Raw genomic sequence first — 12758 nt, forward strand, 5'->3', positions numbered from 1 at the left:
CACACGCCACACGCCAGTGTTATTTAGAGAGATGGCAAGCAAGGTTATGGCCGCTATGACGTACAGCATTAAATGTTACCCCGCAGGCGCGCTGGGTGGCATTAGATTTGGGGTGATGCCGACCAATTCGTCCCTCACCCCACCTACGTCAATCCACTTTTCAGACATGTGAAACTGTCACTCCTCTGCTTCGAACCCTTAAATGGCTTCTCAGGGCTCTTAGGATAAAACCAGAAGAAGGACGAACTGACCCTGACAACTGCTCCCTCGCCTGGTCCCCACCCCCCGCGCGGCGCCCCACGGGTCGTCCCGGTCCCCGAGGCTGCTGCACACGGTGCTGTCCCCTTGACTCTGAGCTCCGATGCCATTTCCAAGGCCTGCCTGACTCTCCGCGGTGCGGCCCCACTGTCTACCCCATTTCAGCCTGTTTGCTGCCTGCGTAGACCTGATCATCAAAATTATGTTTTCATGGAAAACAGACAAAAATCAAGTGAAAAACAGTACATCTGTCTCACTTTATCCAGCGTATAGCATATACTGGACACTAAGTATCTTTCAGTAAATATCTAATTGAGGAAAAAAACGGGATAAAGATGTACCTTAGAGGTATATTTTAACTCTTCTGACACATCCTTTAATTCCATTAGAGAAAAAAATCAGCATTTTTAACTCATCGCAGTCCATAAATAAATTGGCCCATTATTTGTAATTTACACCAAGATGCTTGCTCCATTCCTTGGTGATGGCAATTTTTCAAAACCTGTCACTACTATTTGATTTGATTTGCCAAGAGCTGTGGGCAAAATGTAGTAATAGGAGAATCATTTTACTAGTAAATGCCTAAGTGAAGTCACAACAGGATTCAATTAAATTCTAGCCCCAGGTGGGGCAACGGAGCCTTACGGTCTGTGAAAAGTCCCCGAGCATCAGAAAAATCACAGCAATCAACGAGGAAAGCGCAACTCCTACGGGGTCAAACTATTAAAGTTGTAATTTTCTAAAGCAGACACTAAAAACCCATTTACCTAGCTTAATTCTAATGTGTAAACACAATAATGCAGCATTTTATCATTTATACAAACCTAAGACACTGTTAGCCTGCGTTGAGCTGTTTCACTGATCTAAACTTAATTTTATAAAATACTTTTAGGAAGCTCCAGCTTCATTTTAATTCTCTTAAAAAAGTTCTCATAATACAGGACTGATTACGAGCTTAAAATCGATATATAAAATAATATCTTGGACTTTTCTCTTCCTAAGAAGTCTAAGATACAGAACTGAAACCCTCAAATAAGTAATTCTAACAATGACAGAGATATATTGCGAATAAGAATGGAAAACAGATAAAATACGCAAGACCGAAGAGCCATTATTAAAAATGTAACATATACCATCGTTACCATGAAATGTTTCCATTTAAAATTGTATTTTCAAAAAGTATTTAATACAGGTGAGTGCACTTGGCTACACTGCTAACTGAGAAAAAAAACATGAACACTCAATGCAGGTTATTAACAGCGAGTTCTTCTTTACACTTTTACAGTTTTTTCAAGCACTACAATGAACAAGAGTTAATCATGAAAGCAAGGGGAAAAAAAACTACAAATGCTATAAAAAAATCAAAATCAAAGTAACCTTCGTGATCTTCCTGTGACACTGCACCTTCGAACAGGTCATTCAGCTTCGGTAAAACTGGCCTTATGACATGAACCTGAAAATAAAAGCAAAAGACACATGAAATGAAAATTCACCTTTCGGGATGTTTTTGTTTATTTAGATAACAGTGGCCCTCTGTTTCCCCACCGCCATGTAAAAACCGGGCAAAATGCGTCTGCTTATTCCAGCTTTTAAATCATATTAATTGAAGCGTGTAAGGGTGAGTATGACAAAGCCAAAGACCACAACCTAGAACGGTTACAGTAATGTCACACTCACAGTGAATATCCTATATAATGTCACGCAATCCTCGCCCGTCCTGGGAAACAGGGCAGATCATACCGGCACATTACAAAGAGGAAACAGACTGAAATATTTTCTCTAGTCGCGCAAGTTGTTCCAGGCCATATGGCCAGAAGCAGAGCCAGTTCAGAGTTCAACATCCTTCGTACTTGGATGATGTTGCAGATGCCAGAGTCTAACTCGCATCCTCTTCGAAATATCGGTGAATCGGGGTTTCTAATAACTAGTGGGGTCTTACAGACCTACTGACTGAGGAAAACGCTGAGTTATTTGAACTTAGAAACGCATTTTATTCCTCATCCTCGCATCTATGTAAATTTATTTCAGTGTACAAACAAGGCTGGTGCACACTTGGGGTGACACCTCACAGTGAGTCTGCAGCTGGCTGGCTTCCAGGGGCCTGTGCCCACAGACGGGGGACCCAGGACCGGAGCTCTCCAAGGGCGACCCCCAGAACAGCAGCAGACGCGTCTCCTGAGGACTTGTGAAATATTCCAATTCTCAGGCCCTCCCCGACCCCCTGACTCAGAAACTCTGAGGACCCGACCCAGCAATTCACGCTGTAGCAGGTCAAAGAGACATTAAAGTTTGAGAACCACTAATTAAAAATTCCATGATTCTACAAAAACTGACCCAAAGTCAACTGGTAACGATGCTTCGCGTTTCCATTCTCAGGTTTGAACCGATGTAAGAACTTTAAAAAAAGAAAGAAAGAAAGAAAAACCTACAGAATTAAAGGGCGATTATTTACTTAACAATTTGCCTCAGAATTGCTTTAAGCAAAATTTTTCTAAGCATGGATTTCTTTGGAGAATATTCACAATGTCAAAAAACTAACACTTTAGAAGTAAATGTGTTCGGGAAGATCAAACAAGACTAAATTCTCTGATGATAATTTAAGTCAATTGAATGTATTCTTAAATTTCCTTTAATTTGCTGACCAGGCCTCACTGTCCGGCAGCTCGCCATTCAATGTGGAATCACATTAACACCCAGAAAACAAACAGCATTGTTCACACTGTGTCCACGGGGTCCTTCTGCACTGTCTTACAGAACGTTCAAAAAAAATTAAAACCGGATCCACGTGAGATGTTAAAATACAGCACTTACCTGGTTTCCTTCCAGAGTTTCCATAATTAAGATATAGTTTTCCCAAAACTTTAGCAGCTCGTCTTTTTTCTTCTCAGACCACCAAAACAGACTTGGGCCTGTTATAATTTAAAAAAGAAAATTAGCTTCTCTTTTTACAAATTCCACACGTTCCTTCATGGACGTGCTTCCTGCAGCTACGACCACACGCTGTCTCAACACGGAGGACGCCTGCTTCTGAGCCCGCGCCGGAGCCTGGGCCACGAGGAACCTTCTAGAGAAGCTTGTTTTTCTAAGTAGGTTACCGTTTTGGAATTCTGAGTAGTGACAGATTTTCACAGAGAAACTCTACTTTCTCTCAAGAACCTCATTGTAACAGTAAAGGACTTTTCAAAGGCAAAACCCCAGAATAATGGAGAAAAGAGAAGCGGACAACAGCCGTGAAACTTAGAATCTGAAAATCTGATGGAAACAAAGCAGACTCAAGAAAAATGAGTATTAAGGTGGAAAACCAAGAAAATAGCTGATTTACAAAATCGCCCCAAACCTGAGGAACTGACAGCAAAAGTCACTTTTGTAAGTGGAAGAGAAAGCGAGGCTAAATTAAACAGGATTTGTTCGGTGTATTTAAGAAACAATCAGATCCAGGCCCCTTCTCTGTGTTTTTATCCTGAACAGGAAAAAGACTGGACTCTCTTCTCTGGAGGTCGAACTTCTCTGACTGAGATGCACCGGACCCAGGGGAGGGCAGGGGTGGGACCGTGTGTAGAGGAGGAGCAGGTGGACACGTATGCTCGCTGGGTGCTGAGGCCTCCCCTTCTACCTGCCCCACCACCATCTGGGCCCTCACGTCCCAGAATCTGCCCGGGCCTTCACTGTCTGGCAGATCCCATGGGAACCGGCCGGCCCAAGACCAAAGACCTCAAAATCCTGCAGCGGTTCCCAGTGAAACGGCGTGGCCAGATCGCCTCACACTGAGAGTCACAGTCCACAAGCACCTCTCGTGGGCTCAGGGCTTTAAACCTGGTTTTCGGTTTATTCTTAAATATGAACAGGACTCTAAGGATCCCCAGACATCTGGAGGAATCTCCACGTAACGATCGGGGCCAATGCGAACAAACAAAACAAAAGGCAGTCCTCAGAAGACGAAACAATGCAGGAATAAGAAAACCTAAAAAGAAAACAACGTTCGCTAGTATCTTAAAGGGTTTCAGAGAGGGCCGTGATGACGTCAGAACAGGTACTGCTAAAAAGGGGACATTCCAAGAACAAAAGCATCTCGCGAGAATAAAACTTTGCTGGAGAAACTAAGAAATGCAAAGGAAAGGAACGGAAGTTGAGGAAATTACCCAGGAAGCAGAGCGAGAAGATGATCACAGAAAATCGGAAAGAAAGGATGCTCCCAGCACGAGAAACAAAGAGGGAGGGAACCAGGGTAATTCAAGAAAAGTTCCCAGAATCAAAGAACGTGACGTCCCGACCGAACAGGCCCAGGAAGTGCCAGCGTGGGGACGAAAACGGCCCCGTGAACTTCCGCACGCTGCAGACACAGACCCTCCAAACTGCGCGAAGAAACACACCACGGCTCAGCATGGCTGACTCCTCAGCAGCAACAGGGCGCCGAGCTGCCAAGACAAGATCGGTGCCTTCAGATTTTTGGATGGAAACGTTTTCCAAGAGGACATCACTGCCATACTAACAAACAGAAAAACCTGCAGAATCTACAAAACCCTGAACCTTTGCGAGCTAAAGTCACAGTGCAACCAGGGGATCTGAACTGCAAAGGGCAGAAACCTTTCCAAGGACAGGACCAATGTTTCCACCTGTGGCCGAGCACAGGCGGAAGTGATGACCACCAAAACAGCAGTTAAAAAATGAAATTCTGACGACTTTTTAAAGGCCAGGTATGAGCTAATTTGATAGCTCAGAAACCCAGGAACCCCCAAAGAGCCCATCACAGTCACCGGCTCTTCTCCTCGGGTCTCCCCGGTGCCCTCGGGCAGGAGGCGCAGGGGACACGCCCTACACCGAAAGTAACCGAGGCAGCAGCTGCCAACTCCAGGCAACAAGAGCTTCAGCACAGGACCCAGGTGAAGGGCATAACCCCGGGGAGACGGTGAGGACAGGCCTAGGAAGGTCAGCCGGGCACCCAGCTGGGCACGGAAGCAGATTCTGGGAGTTTTCAGGAAAACTTGTAATACGCCTGATGATCTGACTTTGTACAGGAAAGGCTGAGACACAAAGAAGTTGGGGCTGAATAAGTGATGAATGATAAGGAGGGAACCAAACAAATTTTTAAATCACATAATTCTGGGAAAAAAAACTTGCAGGTAGGAAAAATAATCCGTTTACTACGTAGATCACCTGTGAACAATGTTTTCCTAATCACGATTTTGTAAAGGCTGACCTCGCGTTTAATGAAAATGGTGACTGTGACAATGGATTTTATGCTATAGCTAGTTTATTTCAAGACAAAGGGGTGAATATCAAATACTAAATACCAAAATAATCAGCTAAAAGAGGTTGCTCTCTAAAATGAAGGAAATGGGGGTGGGGGGACAGGCATGGAAAAACTATTTAAAACACTGCGGAATGACTCTAAAATGAGTTTAACTTCGTAATTTTTAAAATGTTTCCTGGTGAAAACTTTCATCGAATGATCACCAATTTGTGGACTGTTAAGATATGCACTATCTAATGTTATAAACTTATATGAACGAAAATCTAATCTGCTCACAACTTCAGCCAGATGAAATTCTTTACCAGTAATGAATACACAGGTACCGATGAAAAAAGTAGAAATTTTCTATTAAGACAAATTTGAATTAATCTACTTTGGACTTTGATAACTCAAAAATGGATTTAAGATGACAAGTATGTTTTCACACATTTCGATGAACAAAGCCATCGAGACCTACGTAGTAAGCTGATTATTTTTCCTACTTGCGTTTCCCAAACATGCCGAACGCACCGGAAGCCTCACTATTTCATAGACTTGGGTTCTGTAGGAAGCACAGCTCGAAATGTAACAAAGTTAAAAAATAAACTTAAAATCTCATTCTATTAAATCAATGGCAAAAATATCCTCAAAAGGTTGCCAAATATTAGTCAGTCCTGCTAAGAGAATGGCCAAGGGAAATTTCAGGGGGAAAAAAAAAAAGGTAGTTTCTGTAACAGTTTTAACACTCAAGGCCCACCCAGTTCCCTGGTCAGTGCAGGTAAACCGCCTCCCTTTGATTCGATGGCAGCCGGCCCTTCCTTTCGATCCGAATGGACTACAGCGCGCACTTGCTCCGTGAAAGCCTGCGCGGCCCCACTGCGTTCCTAAATTAGTGCACGCACGCGGCATTCCACCTGCTCTGGGGCGGGAAGGCTGGGAAATGCAGGCCGCCCTCGGCTGCAGTGGTGTGTGTCACTTCAGAGAACACCCACGCGATAAGGGTCCCCAGGTTTATGGACGCTATGGGGACCATGGGAATAACCAAAGTCCTCCTGGATGGAGACGACAACGAGCGTTGGTTTGCGGACCCAGGCGCCCCTCCCCCTCCAGGCCAAGCAGGGGTGGACTGGGGACAGAGGGACAGGTACCGTTTCCGTCCCCAGGGCCGCAGGTGCAGTCAGCGCCGCGCTCCGCAGACACCTCCAGCGCCCGCTGCAGCAGGTAGCGCGCGCGCTTGCGCGTCAGCGCGTCCTCGTGGCGCGTCAGCCCCGCCTGCACCGTCCGCCAGAAGCGCGCGCAGCGCCGCGCGTCCGGGCCTGCGTCGTGCGCGCCGGGCTCGGGCAGCAGCCGCTCGGCCAGGGCGCTCAGCACCTGCAGCCTCGGGCCCACGCGGCCCGGCCCCGAGGGCGCCACCAGCCCGCCCCACACGGCCCGCAGCGCCGCCGCGCCGCCCTGGCCCAGGGCCGGCAGCAGGCGCCCGGCCGCCAGCGCCGCCGCCTCCCCGTCCCCGGCCAGCGCCAGCGCGAGCGCCGTCTGCGCCACGCGCTCCAGCAGCGGCCCGTCCTCGCGGGGCCGCAGGCAAGGCCCGACGGCCGCCAGCACCTCCAGGGCCGCCTCGGCGCCCCCCTCGAGGCCGGGCGCGGGCCCCGCGGCCAGCAGGTCGCCTAGCGCCTCCTCCGCCAGCGCGGCCGCCAGCGGCGGGTCGCCCGCGAGGCGCGCGCACGAGCGCAGGGCCGCGCCCGCCGCGCGGAGCACACGCCGGCGGGCCTGCGGGTCGGGGTCCGGGGCTCCCGCGGGGCGCAGGCGCGGGCCGCGCAGCAGCGGCATCAGGTACCCGGCGGCCACCTCACGCGCCGCCTCCGGGAGCGCGTCCCCGCCGCCGCGGGCCGCCTCATCCTCGAGCCGCTGCAGGAGGAAGCGCAGCGTCTCCACGCGCTCCGCGGACGCCTCCCCGCGGCACAGCGTCGCCAACAGGACCCGGGGGTCCTGGGTCTGCGCGAGCAGCGCTTCCGCGAGCACCCACTCCATTTGCTGCGCGCGCCGCCGCCCCCCGGCGCCCTAAGGAAGCGCCTGCGTGCGCGTGCGCGGCTGGCCCGGACGCGTGCGTGCGCGTCCACGGCCGGCCCGGGCCCCGCCGGCAGGGGGCGGCTGCAGCCTGGCGCGCGTCCAGCCCTGCGCGCCGTGAACACTGTGGACACTGTGGACACTGTGGACACTCTCCACTGGCTCTGCCTGGACCGTTATTCCTCTCGCCTTGTCCCTTATGGCTTTTTAGTGAAACGTCAGTGTAGTATCTACACCAGCTCCATCAATTCCTAATGGGAGGTTGGCCTGTCCGAGGGCCCTGAAGTCACGTGTGCCTGTGAGCCACAGGTACGCATTGAAGGTGTCCATCAAAATCACCTGGAAGCTTATTTTCGAAAAGACGCAGGCCGGCGCCACCCACAACTAGCCTGACGCACTGGAATCTGAAATGGGTTCTGGACATCTGCATAAAAATAACAAAAACACAAGAATGATTTAGAGGCCCCCAAAGCACTAGAGCTATGTGCCAGGTGAAAAGATGCCCACGCCAGCGCTTGCAGTCAATCGTCCAAGCCGGCTCTAGCATGCAGACCTCCCACACAATGCTTGTGCTCCCGCTGCAATCTCGAAAATCGTCCACGTGTCAGCATTTGCTGTATTTCTGACAGCAGCTACTGCTAAACACGGAAACAGAAATCCTCACGTCAGCATGCGCCGTAGAACGGTTTGGCTCCTGGCTCCATCCCAGGCAAACCGAGTCAGTGGCCTGGGCTTTCTGTGATTTCTCACCATCAAGTTCTCCCCTTAGTCTCTGGAGAAGACTCCCTTCCACCTTCAAAGAGCGTGCGGTGTAAGCAACACAACGGATAAGGCGTAATTTAACGTTCTTTAAATTTAAGGTTATTGTTATATAAAGTCATTTAATTTTTATATTTTTGGTTTTAAAGTTATCCGACATATATGCAAGGCTTTTTTCCATATTTCAGTCATGCACGAACAGTTCTATGGTAAGCTCGTTTAGAATGTCAGTAAATATCATTCGCCTTCAACATACATGGTGCCAATACATATCACTTTCCCTCAACACGTGTTCATAGACCTAGCAACGAAAATGGGCAACGGTCTTAAACAGACCCTCAAGGTATGAAGATATGCAACTGTAGCATCTGAAAAGGTGTTCGGTATTATCAGTCATTAGTTATGCAAATTAAATCCTCAATGAGATATCACTTCACACCCATTAGAATGGGCGGAATTTAAAAGATTGAAAACAAATGTCAAGAACTGAGGAGGTGGAGCGATTGGAACTCCTACACGTGACCAGTGGGCCCGGAAACGGTCCAATTACTTTGGAAAGCTGTTTCTAATAAAGTCAAGTTATACCTGCTTTATGATTCGGCATTTTCACCCCTGGGTATTTGCCTAAAATAAATGAAAACATGTGCCACCAAAAATGCTTAAACAAGAATGATTTGGGCAACATTACTTGCTTATAACAACCCAAATGTCCATCAATAGAAGAATGCATAAACAAATTGCGATCTATTCATATCATAATGCTATTAAGCAATAGAACAGAATGATTTGCTAATCCATGAACAACATGAATAAATCTAAAACACATTGTGCCGAACGAAAAAGCCAAGTTTACGTACTGCATGAGTCCATTTATATGAAATTCAAAAACAAACAGGAGTCACCTCTTAGAAATGAGAGCAGCAGTTGCCCACCGGGAGCAGAGATCGGCTAAAACAGGTCACAGAGGAACTCTCCGAGGTGACGGAAACGTTTCATTTGGATGAGGGTGTTGGTTACACAGGTTCCACTCCTTGAATCGAACCCTTAAGATCTGTGCATTTCCCCACTTCCCCAGCTGTTTCTTCTCATCTCTTCAGAGGAAGACCCCTCCCCTTCTTCCTGACCTGTTCCTACTCATGCTTCCGGGCTTACATCTTCTGATCTCTGTGCTTCTCTATAAATTTCCTCTAAGTAACTTCATTTAAACTATGGATTCAGCTCCCATCCACATGCGAATGATGGGGGCGGAGGGAAAACCATCTATCTCCGGCCCAGATCTCTCTCCAGAGCTCCAAACCTGTCTACCCAGCTGCCGGCCAGATGTCCCCACTTGACCGTCACTCGGGGCATCATTCTTAGTCTCCTTTTTTATAAGTCGCACCTGACGACCCCCGTTCCCCCATAGCCATCGCTCCCCACCGATGGGCTTCTTCCCAGACATTTTCGGAGATGGCCATCATTCACTTCCCACTTTCTTCCTTGATTCTCACACACAGTTGTTTCTTAAATCTCCCCACAAAGCTTTCTAAAGCTCTTAGTGCCCCCTGCTCTCTGTCCCCCACTAAGCCTTTAGTTTGGGAATCATCTCACTTGTGCTAAGATAACAGCGATGCTCTGCTGCTGGATTCCCTCTCCGCCCCGACACGCACTCAGCATGGCTACCAGGAGACCTTCCTAAACTTAAACCATCGGCCACCCGTAGCCCTCGGTACGATGTTCGAATTTCCTCAGCGTGACATCCAAGATGCCTCGTGAGGTGGCCCCTGCCTCCTTCTCCAGCTCTGTTCTCCTCATGTCCCATATACACCTGGATTTTGAAGTCCCTAAAAGATGCCATGTGCTTTCACTTTGTCTTTTCAAAAGACTTTTCATCTCATGAAAAGCCCTTACCTCTACTGCAGCGGTCCCCAACCTTTGTGGCACCAGGGACCGGGGCTCCTACAAGCATCTAACAGCTGATGATCTGAGGCGGAGCTGAGGTGGTGATGCCGGTGCTGGGGAGCGGCTGCAGATACAGATGAAACTTTGCTCGCTTGCCCACCACTCACCTGCTGTGCGGCCCGGTTCCTAACAGGCCATGGACCGGTACCGATCTGCGGCTCAGGGGTTGGGAACCCTTGCTCTACTGTATATTTCAAGATACAGTTCAAATGTCATCTCTCCAGAAAGTCTTCTCAATAGCTCACTCCCACCACCAACACCCACGGCACCTAAGTTAGGTGACCTTCCTCCAAATTTCCCAAACATCCAACACGTCACTAACTCAGCATCGGTCACGCGGTGTTGTAATTGCCAGCTGACTTCTCTGCTCCCTCCTCCGCCCATGGGCAATTCGAGGGCTGGGCAGGGCTTATGGAGTTAAGTCTTTTGTCAGACTAGTCCCAGTACCTGCACCTCCAGCCATATCACGCTCAAGAAATGCTGACTGAGAAGCATCTCCTCCTCGACAAACACCCAGATTGCCGGGCACCTCCAAGCCGCCCTTCCCAATGACCCTAATTCTACTTCTACAGTCTCTGAACCCTCAATTGCAGGAATAACGGCTAACAGTTACCTATCATTCTTACTATAAATAAGACATGATAATATCGTCAGGTACATGATCACATTTCATCCTCGAAACAATGCATAAATAAAGCGCTATTATTTTCCTCGTTTTACAAGTGAGGGAATCCATAATGGGAGACTAGGCATTCTGCCCTGACATCACACGACAGAAACGCAGCAGAGCGTCTGACCTAAAACCGTGCACTCTGCTGTACGACCCCCCAAAACACCAGGAAAGAAAAGTAGACAGTCGCTCATCCAGCTTGCGGAGGCCCGCGCTCCCTAGCATGTCGTGGCACTCAGCGGGCCATCGTCGCATGTGACCGTGCGCATCTCTGCCACAGCTCACGAGCTCCGTAAGACTCAGGATTTTGCTTTAAATCATTTTGTATCCTGCACGCCCAACATAGCACCAGAAACGTGGTAGCTACTCAATAGCATTTGAAAGTGGATGAATAAGAATTTGGTATTTTAAGTAATAGTATCATAAATCAGCCAGAAAAAAAATTTCCAGTGACTTAATGACTCTTAAAATATGAGCATTTGGAAGCGAAGCCCTCGTCGCCTGGTTCAACCCGAGACAAAACGCTGCTTTGATAGCAGAGGAGACCCAGTGTGAGAGCCGCCAGCCACCTCGCCTCGTCCCCGTGAAGATCGATGAGGTGACAAGTGAACGGAGGTGACAAGTGAACGGGGTTTGAACAGTTTGCTCCCTCCGCTCCTTGCGCCTCTCCTGCTTTGTCCGGAACGGCATCGAGGGGTAGGGCTAGCCGATCGTCCAACATCGAACGCAGACGCAGGTGTGGACGAGCGCGAGGGCCTTCCCTGCCTCCGGCCCAGCCCCCCGACACCCCGATACCCCGACACCCACAGCCTGCTCGTCCAGTTTCCTCGGGCAGCGAACAAGTCCGCGTCTGGGGAAGAAGCCCCACCGCGCTTCGTCTTGTGGCCGCGGGTGCCCCGGGCGCCCCCTCCTCCCCTGCGCCTCTCACGGCAGAAGGCCACCGTGCTCGGGCTCCTGGCACACGGGTTCCAACACACCGATCATCCCGCTCTACGGCGGTTGTCTACACCACTTATTTTAAATCTTCCCGCGAGACCTCGACAGCTGGCCGTCCTGAGCGCCTCTGACCTGAAACAGGTCCCCTGCAAACGTGAGCACACGACAGCCCCTCCGAGTCTTAATCCTGACTCTCCTCCCCTTCCCCACTTAAAATGGATACTGCGCCCCTCGGGGCGATGGAGGGAGGAGGCGACAGGGAAAGAGACGTGTCGGGGAGCGTGAGCCAGGTGATGTTTACTCAGACGCTCCTTCCTGGGGGAGTGTCTGCAAGACGTCGCCGCTTGCTGTGGCTGAGGCACCCTGCAGAGGCTTCTTTGGGTCTGTAGTGACATTGCCAGGGTCAAGAGCACCAAGACCCTGCGAGTGCTGAAGGATCAACAGATCCCCGCAGGGAATAAAGAATGACGAGTGTGCTGACCTGAGAGAGGTACCCAGGGCTCAAACCCACCCAAAGAGCCCTTCTCAAATACACGCACCTTGCACGCTCTGGGAGCAACGGGCAGTTGCGTAAGCAGAACCACCTGTTCAGGAGCCGCCGTTTCCCTGGACAGCAGATGGCGCCATTGTCAACGCCGGGGGCTTCGTCCATCCTTTCAACGTGAGCTTCACAGTGGCAAAGTGGAAGACAGGTGCATGAAGAAAGAAAATGCAGTCACACGGCGAGGTTTCAGCTGGCGTCTTCTGCCGTCTACCTCGGAAGGACTAAGATTTTTGCCCGCGACGTCTGCCGTGAAAACCCTCAGAGGAGCTCCATGGAGAAAATTGCTGTGGCGGCATCAGTAAAAGGTCTCTGTGAAGGTTGACATCTAGCAAACTCAAATTCCCTGTGCGCACCTG

General features: G+C 49.7%; 1 protein-coding gene across 1 annotated transcript in view; it reads right to left on the minus strand.

Moving 5' to 3' along the window:
* Positions 1 to 7553, minus strand: part of TARBP1 (tRNA guanosine 2 -O-methyltransferase TARBP1) — a 71358-nt gene extending 63805 nt beyond the window's left edge. The window contains exons 1-3 of the mRNA XM_039850341.1: positions 6637 to 7553; positions 3070 to 3167; positions 1636 to 1711 (exon numbers count right to left, since the gene is read on the minus strand). Coding sequence (XP_039706275.1) covers positions 1636 to 1711; positions 3070 to 3167; positions 6637 to 7516 — 1054 coding nt within the window. The 5' untranslated portion in view covers positions 7517 to 7553. The remainder of the gene's footprint in view (positions 1 to 1635; positions 1712 to 3069; positions 3168 to 6636) is intronic.
* Between the last annotated feature and the right edge of the window lie 5205 nt (positions 7554 to 12758).

Source organism: Pteropus medius, unplaced genomic scaffold (assembly GCF_902729225.1).
Source record: "Pteropus medius unplaced genomic scaffold, Ma_sr-lr_union100, whole genome shotgun sequence".
Classification (NCBI taxonomy): Eukaryota; Metazoa; Chordata; class Mammalia; order Chiroptera; family Pteropodidae; genus Pteropus; species Pteropus medius.